This window comes from Mirounga angustirostris, unplaced genomic scaffold (assembly GCF_029215605.1).
Source record: "Mirounga angustirostris isolate CCGP_5_RB_7025 unplaced genomic scaffold, mMirAng1.0.hap1 SCAF_9, whole genome shotgun sequence".
In the NCBI taxonomy this organism is placed as follows: domain Eukaryota; kingdom Metazoa; phylum Chordata; class Mammalia; order Carnivora; family Phocidae; genus Mirounga; species Mirounga angustirostris.
This window is the reverse complement of record NW_026991717.1, coordinates 80,092,973-80,105,838: the sequence shown is the minus strand read 5'-3', so window position 1 is coordinate 80,105,838 and position 12,866 is coordinate 80,092,973. Positions and strand designations below refer to the sequence as shown.

At 35.1% G+C, this 12,866-nt stretch overlaps 1 protein-coding gene and 1 pseudogene across 6 annotated transcripts in view; one reads left to right on the top strand and one right to left on the bottom strand.

Moving 5' to 3' along the window:
* HECTD1 (HECT domain E3 ubiquitin protein ligase 1) overlaps window positions 1-12,866 on the top strand; it is a 90,292-nt gene that overhangs the window by 41,804 nt on the left and 35,622 nt on the right. For all 6 annotated transcript variants that reach the window (XM_064570911.1, XM_064570913.1, XM_045900654.3 and 3 more), the window contains exons 13-19: window positions 1,281-1,503; window positions 2,033-2,296; window positions 2,402-2,478; window positions 6,734-6,868; window positions 7,635-7,781; window positions 8,874-8,968; window positions 10,010-10,115. In XM_064570911.1, the coding sequence (XP_064426981.1) occupies window positions 1,281-1,503; window positions 2,033-2,296; window positions 2,402-2,478; window positions 6,734-6,868; window positions 7,635-7,781; window positions 8,874-8,968; window positions 10,010-10,115 (1,047 nt within the window). The remainder of the gene's footprint in view (window positions 1-1,280; window positions 1,504-2,032; window positions 2,297-2,401; window positions 2,479-6,733; window positions 6,869-7,634; window positions 7,782-8,873; window positions 8,969-10,009; window positions 10,116-12,866) is intronic.
* On the bottom strand, window positions 5,454-5,870 carry LOC123862001 (large ribosomal subunit protein eL36-like; annotated as a pseudogene).

Below are 12,866 nucleotides of genomic sequence, written 5' to 3'. Positions count from 1 at the left end.
CCTGAACTCATCCTCCATATGTTCTGTTTGCTTCAGCCTCTTCAAACACATATCTCTATTTCCTGAAATCATCATACTGCTGGACTCTTCTTGTGTTTCCTCTTAAGACCTTAGCAAGGAATTTGTGTCTGGGACTAAGGGGATTACCTCGTTTGTTTCTCTTTTCTGGGGGATCACGGTCTTATGTTGCATATTGCCCAGTGTTTGAAAACACTTTTTCACATATTTTGCCTAGCTTTTCATTGTTTACAATGGATAAACAAGTCTTGGTACTTGTTAACCTATCGTGGCCTAGAGCACAAGTACTTATGTTTAGAGAAATTTATAATCCATATTTTACAATCTTATTTTAGTGTTTTAAGCTAACTACTTCAGTTTTTTATGTTCAAAAAATATGTAAAAATACTTTTTAAGTATAACAAGTTTTTATGAAGTTTAAAAGTACTTTACCCAGGGGCATCTGGGTGGCTTAGTTAGTTAAGCACCTGCCTTGGACTCCGGTCATGATCTTGGGGTTCTGGGATTGAACCCTTTGTTGGGCTCCCTGCCCAGCGGGAAGTCTGTTTCTCTGTCTCCCTCTGCCCCTCCCCTCCTGCTCTCTCTCTCTCAAATAAATAATAAAATCTTGAAAAAAACAGTGCTTTACCGTATACACATCCATGTACACACATACCAGGTTTATATATGTTTAGATGAATATTCTCAATATTTAAATGTTGTCAACACAATAAAATTTTTCAGGATGTCAGGCTAGGAAAACAGTGTTTACAAATTGTTTTGTTTTGTAATTTATTTGAGAGAGAGAGAGACAGCACAAGTCTGGGGGATAATTAGATAGTTGTGTATAGACCAAATCTGTTGGTCTTCTCTACTACTACTCCTGAAAATGTTATAACTTAGGTCATTACTTATGTGACATTTTTTTTAAAGATTTTAGTTATTAGAGAGAGAGGAGGGGGCACGAGCGGGGGTGGGGAGAGGGAGAACCAGGCTCAATACCAGGACCCTGGGGTTAGGACCTGAGCCGAAGGCAGACGCTTAACCGATTGAGCCACCCAGCCTCTATTTATGTGAGTTTCCTAACATTTTTAGGACTTACTTGTAAGACTTAGCTATAGGTAATTAGTTGAATCAAAATGCATATTAAACTAGAGGCAACTGAATATAAGTTCAGCATGTTTTAATTCTAAATTTGATACATGGACATATTTTTAAAAACCTGTGAGTATTTGAAATAGATATTATTTTCCTTGTTTCATTCAATAATTTTACGCATTTAGGAAGATGAACCACAGGAGGATGCTAAAGAATTGCAGCAGGGTAAACCATACCATTGGAGAGACTGGTCAGTCATTAGGGGAAGGGACTGCTTATATATATGGAGTGATGCAGCAGCCTTGGAATTATCTAATGGCAGTAATGGATGGTTCAGATTTATCTTGGATGGAAAACTAGCCACCATGTATTCAAGTGGTAGTCCTGAAGGTGGATCGGATAGTTCAGGTAATATTTTGTTTCTTTTAAAATGTTTTACAAGTTTCTCTAGTTTTGATGATTTGTTTTGCTGCTAATTATTTTTGCTAGCATTGTCATAGAAATAGCACATTTTTGATGATCATTTGGCCAATTTATTTAATATCAACAGAGAAAAACTGTTGTACCATGCAAGCATTTAAGAAATGCCTTTTTATTGTATGAGACAAGGAATAGCACTGTTACCTACTTTTAATCTCTCTAATGTTTTAGGTAAGCTACCTCTTATCATGTAATGATGAATTGTATGTGTGTGAAGCCTTCTCAAGTTGTATCTTTTCCAAAAGCCCTATACGTTAAAAAATTATGCCTGTAGGGTTGCTTTTATGCCTGAACCTAAATATATCAAACCAGTGAGAGTATGCCAAAGAAAAACCTCTGCTAATTAAGTTTTTTATATACCTGTTTTATATTCCAACAGGTAATTTTCTTTTTATTAAAAAAAATAAGGAATATTTGAAAAGAATGAGGTTTTGAAATAATCATTTTGTCTTTATAGAAAGCAGAAGTGAATTCTTAGAGAAGTTACAAAGAGCTCGAGGCCAGGTAAAGCCTTCTACTTCAAGTCAGCCTATACTCTCAGCACCAGGACCCACTAAACTCACTGTAGGAAATTGGTCACTAACTTGTTTGAAAGAGGGAGAAATTGCTATTCATAACTCAGATGGTCAGCAAGCAACAATACTGAAAGAAGATTTACCTGGTTTTGTATTTGAATCTAATAGAGGAACCAAACATTCATTTACTGCAGAAACTTCTCTGGGTAAGTTATATAGAATATATAAGTTTAGTAGATAAGAATAAATGAGTATCTTAAATTGCAATAAAATAAATTCTTTGAAATTTTTTTTTTTTTTTTTTTTTTAAGGTTCAGAATTTGTGACTGGTTGGACCGGTAAAAGAGGCAGAAAACTGAAATCTAAATTAGAAAAAACAAAGCAAAAGGTATATTTGTGGGATTTGCTTTTTCTTTTTTTTTTTGCTGTTTATACTAACATGGTAAGGTTTCATTGGTATATTCAAGCATTTAAAAAATTGAGCCATATAACACAAGTTACCCTAATCTAACATATTTTGTTTTTCTGTGCTCATTATTTTATGTTCCACAATACATACACATTTACTTATAATTTTATACACATGCTAAACACAAACATTAAAACAATTAAAATGTGTAAGACAATAAAATTTAAATTTTTTTACTTATTAATGTCACAGAAACTTTGAACTCATGCTTTATTATCGGTAGTAATGTTTTTAGTGATACAGTGGGATTGAAAATACATCATTATATTTTACAATCCTGATTTTACAATCCTGATTTAATACTTTATAATAAAGTGACTTGAATGTCTGGTTCTAGATTCAAATATTTTGATGCTTAAAGGTCATCTTAGGTGAAATTACTGTTTCAAAAAGATATCAGAGCAAGTGTTTACTGACTCCATCTTCAAAATCACAGTAATAATTTTTAAATTCTATCAATTAAGTATGCATTTTTTTTTTTTTTTTTTTTTTTAAATAAGACCAAGGGACCCCTGACTGGCTCGGTACATAGAGCATGGATGGGACTCTTGATTTGGGGGTTTTAAGTTCGAGCCTCACGTTGGATGTGGAGATTACTTAAAAATATAAACCAGCATATTTCCATCTTTATTATATCGATTCTTGATTTTTATTTTTCACTTTTAAAAGAGAAAATAATCTCATAATTAGATTCAGTATTTTCTGATGGCAGAAATTTTTATTTTATTTACAATGATATAGAATAGTTTTTTCATACAGTATATGAAGCATACTTTTAGGTGTTTGGGATTGGGGGCTTACTGTGTTTTTTATGGCTTTGGCCTTAGAAATAGTAGTAATAGGTTTTATTTGGAGCAGTTATATATAACATGTTTATGTCTTAATTTCTATTTGTTAATGTGTTGGGCCATCCTAAAGATATTTCCAGATGCTAGACCTTGGAAAGAAATATTTTCTTTATGTATTTAGATAAATATGTATTATCTTTATAGCTATATGTATTATTTTGTGATTGCTTTTTTGTTTTTAAAACAAATGTGAGGTCAGAAGTTTTTTCTAATTCAGGGTTAAGGGCATTTGAGGAAGAAATATCTCAATTGAAGATAGCCATTAGATGCTAAAAGGAATTTAAAGTAAATACAGTCCGTTTTTGTTATTCATAGTAATTGTGTTATGTAAAGCTTCTGTGAATACTGAACCATTGCTCTTAGGGGAAATACAGGGTTAGGTTCCTTTGAGGCTCTGGTCACATTTTTTTTTTTTAAAGATTTTATTTATTTATTTGACACAGAGAGATACAATGAGAGAGGGAACACAAGCAGGGGGAGTGGGAGAGGGAGAAGCAGGCTTCCTGCTGAGCAGGGAGCCCGATGTGGGGCTCCATCCCAGGACCCCAGGATCATGACTTGAGCCAAAGGCAGAGGCTGAATGACTGAGCCACCCAAGCGCCCCTTTGGTCACATTTTTGTAACTGATCCATACATAACCTTATTTTATGTGTCTTTCGGGGCGCTTGGGTGGCTCAGTTGGTTAAGTGACTGCCTTCGGCTCGAGTCATGATCCTGGAGTCCTGGGATCGACTCCCACATCTGGCTCCCTGCTCAGCAGGGAGTCTGCTACTCCCTCTGACCCTCCCCCCTCTCATGTGCTCTCTCTCTCTCATTCTCGCTCTCTCAAATGAATAAATAAATAAATAAAATCTTTAAAAAAAAAATTTTATGTGTCTTTCTGTTTAAAGACACCATGTTTAATGTGTATTATTGATTTGTTAACACTGAACTTGTGGCCAGTAGCACTTTCCTGCCTGAATGAAGCTTACCTAACACACATATTTTCTCCATAAGACACACATCGTGCCTTCTTGTGCTTAGAAACACTGGCCCGCACTTCAGTACTATGTTTGGTGGCCATTTTAAATAGTGAAAGCACCAACAAAACCACAAAAATGTTAAAAATGTGGCACAAAATAGAGTGTGGAAAGGAGGACACTTGTTCATAGAGAGCTAACACAAGTATGACACTTGTTTAAAGGTAGAGTTCACCTTGTTTGACCTCACCTGAGAACATGCACATGAGGCAGCTCCCAAGGTTTTGTTGCACTGTGCATGTCCACAAGTGACTGTGAAAGCATTGTAAATATTGATTTGGGGATTGCAAATAAATTTTAGTGAGTAGTTGAACTCACAAATACAGAATTCTCAAATAATGAGGATCAACTGTTATTTTTTATAAACCTACCACTGAGCTCTCTCAGGAATTTCTTGTAATTCCTGAAAGGTTGTATTAATCAACCAAATTTAGACTCAGAGGGAACTGAAATTTCACAATGCGGAAGAAAAGTAAGAAGTAGAATAAATCAAGGAGAACTAGTCTCAGTCCTGTATTTTCATGTTCTTAAGAAATGTATGATTATTGACTCTGTTTCTTAAAGTCACTAGTAACTCATTGGCCATGTGGCTGTTCTTTGGGTATGGAAGTAGTACATATCAAAATAGACTGATTTTAGGTAAAAGTAATTTTAACTATGAATTTTAACCTTCATTTTACTTATTAATACTGTTTTATAAAGGGTAGTATCTTAAATGTTGTCTAACAGAGCTTACTTTCCTCTTAATTCTGAAAGGCATACCAAAATAGAATGAAAAAGTACTATTAATTCATTTCAGGAGTGAATTTTTTTCTATTACATTAGAGTTATGCTAGGTTAGTTTGTGATTTAAATGAAATTACACAAGTCCTAAATTTACATTATTTAAGCAAATATTTTTAAAGACTGTATGTACTGAATTTTATCAGACCCAAGCCTGGGACACATTAGTTTCAATTTTTAATTTCAATTTTAATTTTTTTTTCAAGTTCCAAAAAGGCTTTATTACATACAGAGGGGGAGGGGTTCAGTCCTTCTTGGCTGCCTCTTTCCTCATGGCTGCCAGGACATTGCTCAGCTCCTCTCTCTTCCTCTTGGCATGGAAGTGTGTCCCTGCTCTTTTCTTGATGACCTTGAGGGTGTAGTTGTCCTTGGAGACCTCAAGCAGCTCCATGGTCCGCCGCTGGTATGGGGTGAAGCTGCACACCTCTCAGATCATGGCCTGCACGAACTTGGTGCGGTTGATGCACTTGGTGCAGTGCCCGTGGCGGCAGCTGTGCCTCGGCTTGCTCACGTTCTTAGTCACCTTGTGCTCCTTGTTGAGGCCCACGGTGATAGGGTACCGCAGGGCCGGGACTGTCCCTCCATGGCTCCCGTGGTGGAAAGGCTCAAATAACATTAATATATATGAGAGGTGACTAGTGCCCAAACCAACTGTAGTCATTCTTCCTTATGATGAAATACATAAACTTACATAGTGTCATTTATATATTGTGTGAATAATATAAATAGAAGAAAGAATAAAACCTAAATTACACCCCAGATTGTTAAAAGGTTCAACTCTGGGGGAATTCTTTCTATATACTAGATGGGAAAGCTGCCTAATTCATGGATCATTGAATAAAGCCAATTGGCCTTTAAGTAAGTTAAAAAGAAGAGTTAAAAAGATTCAACTTTGGGGTGCCTGGGTGGCTCAGTTGTTGAGCGTCTGCCTTTGGCTCAGGTCATGATCCCAGAGTCCTGGGATCGAGCCCCACATCGGGCTCCCTGCTTGGCGGGAAGCCTGCTTCTCCCTCTCCCACTCCCCCTGCTTGTGTTCCCTCTCTCGCTGTGTCTCTCTCTCTGTCAAATAAATAAATAAATAAATCTTTAAAAAAAAGAAAAAAAAGATTCAACTTTGGTTGATGGAGTTATAGGTGACTTATTTATTTATTTATTTTTTTGCTTATTTATATTGTCTAATTGGTTCACCATAATTAGGTTACTTTTATTTAAAAAAAGCAAAGTTAATTTTTTACAGGTTGTTAAAGTTGGTTTAAAGGAGATAAACTCCTCTTTGGCATATGAATACAAAGCTTAAGTAACCAAAAATTAAGATTGAGTTCTTTTATTTGATATTGCTTAAATCTACTAGAGTACTTTTTCAGCTATGAGAACCTTTTGACATATATGAGTAGAAGTAGTAGCATTTTTTGGAAGTTGGTAATGGCACAAAAGTCTTAATTTAAATGTACATTTATATGTAGATAAAAGATTTGTTAAAAATATTAATTGTGAAAATTCATATTTGCAATTTTAATTTGGTAGGTACGAACTATGGCTCGAGATTTATACGATGACCACTTTAAAGCTGTTGAAAGCATGCCTCGTGGAGTAGTGGTAACACTCAGAAACATAGCAACTCAATTAGAGTCATCTTGGGAACTTCATACAAATAGACAAGTATGTTATTTAGCCTCTAGATTTTATGGTACACATTGATCTTGGTTTAGTTTTCCCCCCCTTTATCCTTTATATTCTGGGTATTGATTAGTGGTCTGCAAATTATTACCCATGGGCTAAATTAGACCTGCTATCTATTTTTATATGGCTTTGTGAGGTAAGAGTGGTTTTCATATTTTTAAATGGTTGAAAACAAATCAGAAGTGAGAGTATTTTCTGATACATGAAAATCACATGTAAATGTAATGATAGTGTCCAAAAGTAGTTTTATTGCTTACAGCCATGCTCACTCTTTTACATATTGTCTGTGACTGCTATGGTGGTGTGGTGCAGGGCAGAGTTGAATAGGTGTGACAGAGGCCATATAGCCTGTAAAGCCTAAAATACTTCTAATTGTCCCTTATAGATTGTTTTGTACATGGGATGCCTGGGTGACTCAGTCGGTTACGCGTCCTGACTCTTGATTCCCGCTCAGGTCATGATCCAGGGTTGTGAGATTGAGCCCCTGTGTTGGACTCTGTGCTCAGCCTGGAGCCTGCTTAAGATTCTCTCTTTCCCTCTCCCTCTGCCCCTCTTCACCCCTTCCCTCTCTTAAAAAAAAAATTGTTTTCTGACCCTGGTAGAGATATAATTTACATTAATAATTTGAACTTCCTATTCTTATTTAATATCTGACTTATTTTCTTGGTAATTGATGTTGTGATAAATTAAGTATATTAAGACCTGTTTATTTTTTTGTCTTCATTAAAAAATTTTTTTCTTTTAGTGTATTGAGAGTGAGAACACTTGGAGAGATTTAATGAAGACAGCCTTAGAAAATCTAATTGTACTTTTGAAGGACGAAAACACAATTTCCCCATATGAGATGTGCAGTAGTGGATTGGTGCAAGCACTTCTTACTGTTTTAAACAATGTAAGTTTATGAAGTAGTACAGAACAGACTATATAGTTCTAACAATTACTTGTAGCAACATTTTTGGCAAAGCAGTGTTTGTTTTGTCAAGAAATATTTAAAAACTGAGGTAATAAATGTTAGTATTTATAATTTGGCCTTTCTTTTATGTCGTATCATTAGTTTAAGCCAATTGAATTCAGTAATTGAGTCTATTTAGATTTTTGAGTTTTCCAATCATAATTTATTCTAGAGTTTTTTGACAAAACACTTACTTTAGCCTAAGATTTAACATTATTCAGTGCTCTGATTTCTTCATAAAATGAAATTAGTCTGTAGATCTTAAGTCCTTAAATTATTTGCATAAAATTAATTTATGAGCCATGACTGTTTAGGAAGTTACTATGACTATTTGACAAGTATTTGCTAATAACCTTATGTTTCTCTTCAACTTAGTCTACCTTTAATGTCTCTTTGTTGTGATAAAAATCTTTATTTTAATGAAACATACCATATGTACTTATTATAACAAATTCTAACAAAAGTATAAAAAGTGTAAGTTTTCTTCTATTTTAATTCTACATCCAACTTTAATTTTTGCTCTTAATCTCTGTATGTGGTAATACACTCTTAAAATTCATTTTAACTTCTATAAGTTGTATATTCCCTTCATTAATTTTACCATTTGCATAATTTCCATTTATTAAAATTATATTGATACATCACATTATATTACTTAGTGATATTTGTGAATCATTGTTTTGGTATACCAGTTATATTTTTTCTAATACTAATTAAAGTACATAGTATTATTAAAATGGAAAATGTTCATTTATAAATAATCTGAAATTACCTTGCATACTACACTTTGGGAAAAGCTTATTTAGCACATTATATAATATTCAGGAAGTAAAAAAAAAATCTGTATGTTAGCTGTGATCTATAAGTTATATAGTAAAAAGAATTTTAATTGAAGGAAAATGATGATTTCACTTAGATTATATTGACACTTTTGTAATAATATATTAATGTTTATCTTTGTAGTGCGTGTTTTTGATAAATTTTGGTAACAGCCTTAAAATGGTTTTTTTGTACCTTTTTAATTTTTTGTAGAGCATGGATTTAGATACGAAACAAGATTGTAGTCAACTGGTAGAAAGAATAAATGTTTTTAAAACAGCTTTTAGTGAAAATGAAGATGATGAAAGGTAAATCACTAAATTTCTTTAAATTTGAAGTTTGCAGCGTTTGAAAGTTGGTGTACTTTAAAATAGTCTAATATAGTGCTTATACACAAAAATGGGAACTTTTAAATTCAGTAAACAAAGTAGCTTTATATTTTAAATGTAAAATAATAGGAAAAGATTTTTAAAGCATTTTTAAAAAGATTTTATTCATTTATTTGAAAGAAAGCATGAGCAGGGTGAGGGGCAGAGGGAGAAGCAGACTCCGTGCAGAGCAGGGATCCCGATCACGGGACTCTGTGATCATGACCTGAGCCAAAGGCAGATGCTTAACTGACTGAGCTACCCAGGTGCCCCAGAAGCATCTTTTTACATAAATTCCTTTAAGTGGTATTATTGAGTTAAAGGTTGTAGATGATCTTAAGTTTCTTGATGCAAATTGTCAAGTTATTATCCAGAAACATTACACTAGTGTTACCTTGCCAGCAAATAATATAATTTTCAAAACTTTGTTGCTTTATATATTTTCATATGTATCAAAAATATTAAGAAATAAAATTGTTTAAACTTTTTTTTAAAGATTTAATTATTTATTTATTTATTCGGGGGAGGGGGAGAGAGAGAGAGAGCATTCACACACTCGCGCTCACGGCCGCACACAAGCAAGAGGAGCGGCAGGCAGGGGAGAAGCAGACTCCCTGCTGAGCAGAGAGCCTGATATGGGGCTCTATCCCAGGACCCTGGGATCATGACCTGAGCCGAAGGAAGATGCTCAATCAACTAAGCCACCCAGGCATCCCATGATTGTTTAAACTTTAAAAAATAAATTATATGTCTACTTTGAATGCAGTTGATAGAAGTCTTATAAGTAAAATGAAATATTCTTGAGTGAAGGAAATTGAGTTATGAGAGTATTTTTGTTTGCTTAGATGTAGTCTCATACAAAATTAAACTTTTCTTTGCACTCAAAGAAAGTAGGGGTCTATATGAGGCTGGTTAGTGCAGTTCCTGAATGAACTTGGTTATAAAATTACATAAACACTCTTAATTATTTTTTCTTCGTAGTCGACCAGCAGTTGCATTAATTCGGAAGTTAATAGCTGTACTAGAGTCTATTGAACGTCTACCTCTCCATTTGTATGATACACCTGGATCCACATATAACCTGCAGGTAACCATGAAAAATGCGGTCGCTATTATTGCTGAATGTGTTTAGGAGCAGTCTTTTACTTTGCTTAAGAAAACAAAAACAAGATGGACCTGGAGGGTATTATGTTGAGTGAAATAAGTCAAACAGAGAAAGACATGTGTCATATGACCTCACTGATAGGAGGAATTCTTAACTGCAGGAAACAAACTGAGGGTTGCTGGAGTGGGGGGTGGGGTGGGAGGGATGGGGTGACTGGGTGATAGACACTGGGGAGGGTATGTGCTATGGTGAGCGCTGTGAATTGTGTGAGACTGTTGAATCACAGATCTGTACCTCTGAAACAAATAATGCAATATATGTTAAGAAAAAAAAAAAGAAGAAGAAGGTAGCGGGAGGGGAAGAATGAAGCGGGGGAAATCGGAGGGGTAGACGAACCATGAGAGACGATGGACTCTGAAAAACAAACTGAGGGCTCTAGAGGGGAGGGGGGTGGGAGGATGGGTTAGCCTGGTGGTGGGTATTGAGGAGGGCACATTCTGCATGGAGCACTGGGTGTTATGCACAAACAATGAATCATGGAACACTTCATCTAAAACTAATGATGTAATGTATGGGGATTAACATAAGAATAAAAAAAATAAAATAAATAAAAAGTGAGAACAACTAGAAAAAAAAAGAAAACAAGAACAAACTTTGTTCATATTGTATTAAATAACAGTTCTGCTTACTCATTAAAGACTGTAACCATAATGTCATTTGATTGTTTTTTTAATAACTTGAATTATTAATATTTCAATTTTTTGTTTAATCAAATCGCTGTGGATTTCATTAAATGTTTATTGTAAGTAATAAATCATTTGGTTGATGGTAAGTGGAAAAAGATGCTTTATCAGTGGAAAAGGCAGGAAAAGAAATGGGTCCTTTTGTTCTAGAATTACGAGTTAAGTCTTTTCATCCCTGTAAGTCTCAGTAGATGAGAAAGTATGAAAATATTTTTTTTATTATGTTATGTTAATCACCATACATTACATCATTAGTTTTTGATGTAGTGTTCCATGCTTCATTGTTTGCGTATAACACCCAGTGCTCCATGCAGAACGTGCCCTCTTTAATACCCATCACCAGGCTAACAAGTATGAAAATATTTTAAGAACAATTTTTTTTCTTGCTTTCTTTATGTCATTTTTTAAAGCCAGGTGGCCTGCCTTAGCTATTCCTATTGATTCTTTAGTAAATCTGTCATGGGTTTTATAAAAAGCTTGTTTTTTTCCTAAATGTTTTCTGGTTGACATTCACATTCATTTATTCATTTATTCTTTTATTAGCAGCTGGTACCCAGATATGAATAGACAGAACAAATATTCTTTGTATGAATATCCCAGTCCAGATCTTTATTATATCTTTTGTAGGTTACCTTAGTATTCCTTACACGTCATTTTGCCTGAATCTTGCCTTTATCCAATCTATCCTGCATTGCACTGCATGGACTAGTTTCTTTATTTTTTATTTAAGATTTTTTTAAAAGATTTTATTTATTTATTTGAGAGAGAGAATGAGATAGAGCATGACAGGGGGGTGGGGCAGAGGGAGAAGCAGACTCCCCGCTGAGCAGGGAGCCTGACGCAGACTCGATCCTGGAACTCCAGGATCATGACCTGAACCGAAGGCAGTCGCTTAATCAGCTAAGCCACCCAGGCGCCCTGGAATGGTTTCTTTTAAATAGAACCTTTAATAAGTGACTAAGAATCTCTATTTGCCAAAACAATGGCTACTCAAGGCAAAAATCTTGCCATACCCCCCAAGAACCCAGTAATGTTACCAAAGCCACTAGCCAGACTAGAGGTTGTCTAGGGAGTTGATGTAGGTTAGTTTGCCTGACATGGAATTATATTTAACATGATGTTGAGATCTACTTTGTGTTTTATTTTGGATAGAATAATGAAGAGGAGCAAGGGCTTTCGGCACATCCCCCCTCCTTTTTTTAATATTTGATTTTTTAAGCAATCATTACACCAAACGTGGGGCTCCAAGTTACAACCCCAAGATCAAGAGTCACATGCTCTACTGACTGAGCCAGCCAGGTGCCCCAGTACATCCTTTTTAAGGCTTTATCCTTTTTTTTTTTTTTTAAGATTTTATTTATTTATTTGAGAGAGAGAGTCAAAGTATGAGCGAGGGGAGGGAAGGGGAGAGGGAGCAGACTCCCTGCTGAGCTGGGAGCCCAACCCAGGACCCTGGGATTATTACCTGAGCCAAAGGCAGCTGCTTAACTGATCGAGCCTCTCAGGTGCCCCAAGGCTTTATCCTTGATAAGTAAATAAGGCAGAGATAAGTCTCAAAAGACTGGCAGTTCCCCTGCTTGTATAGCGCTAGGAGCATCAACATCTTTTATTATGCACTTCCAATTTTAGGAGACTGTGCAAGATAAAAAGACAGGAAGGCTGGTAATATGTCCTCTGGGTAGTTCTACCCACATGCCCATGTAAGTATTTGATTATATATCTATAGGAATTAGTGAAGATTGAAACAGCAATGATACTACCTAAAATTACTAGTTTCATACTTGCTTAATAAAATGGATTGGATTGGACACTATCGTGTATTTTTAAAAGTTGATTAGCCATAGCGGTGCCTGGCTGACTCATTTAGTAGAGTATGTGACTCTTGATCTTAGGGTTGTGAGTTTGAGCCCCATATTGGGCTTAGAGCCTACCTAAAAAAAAAGTTTACCAGCCATAGACTATTTAATATATTCTATCTTTAAAAGAATAA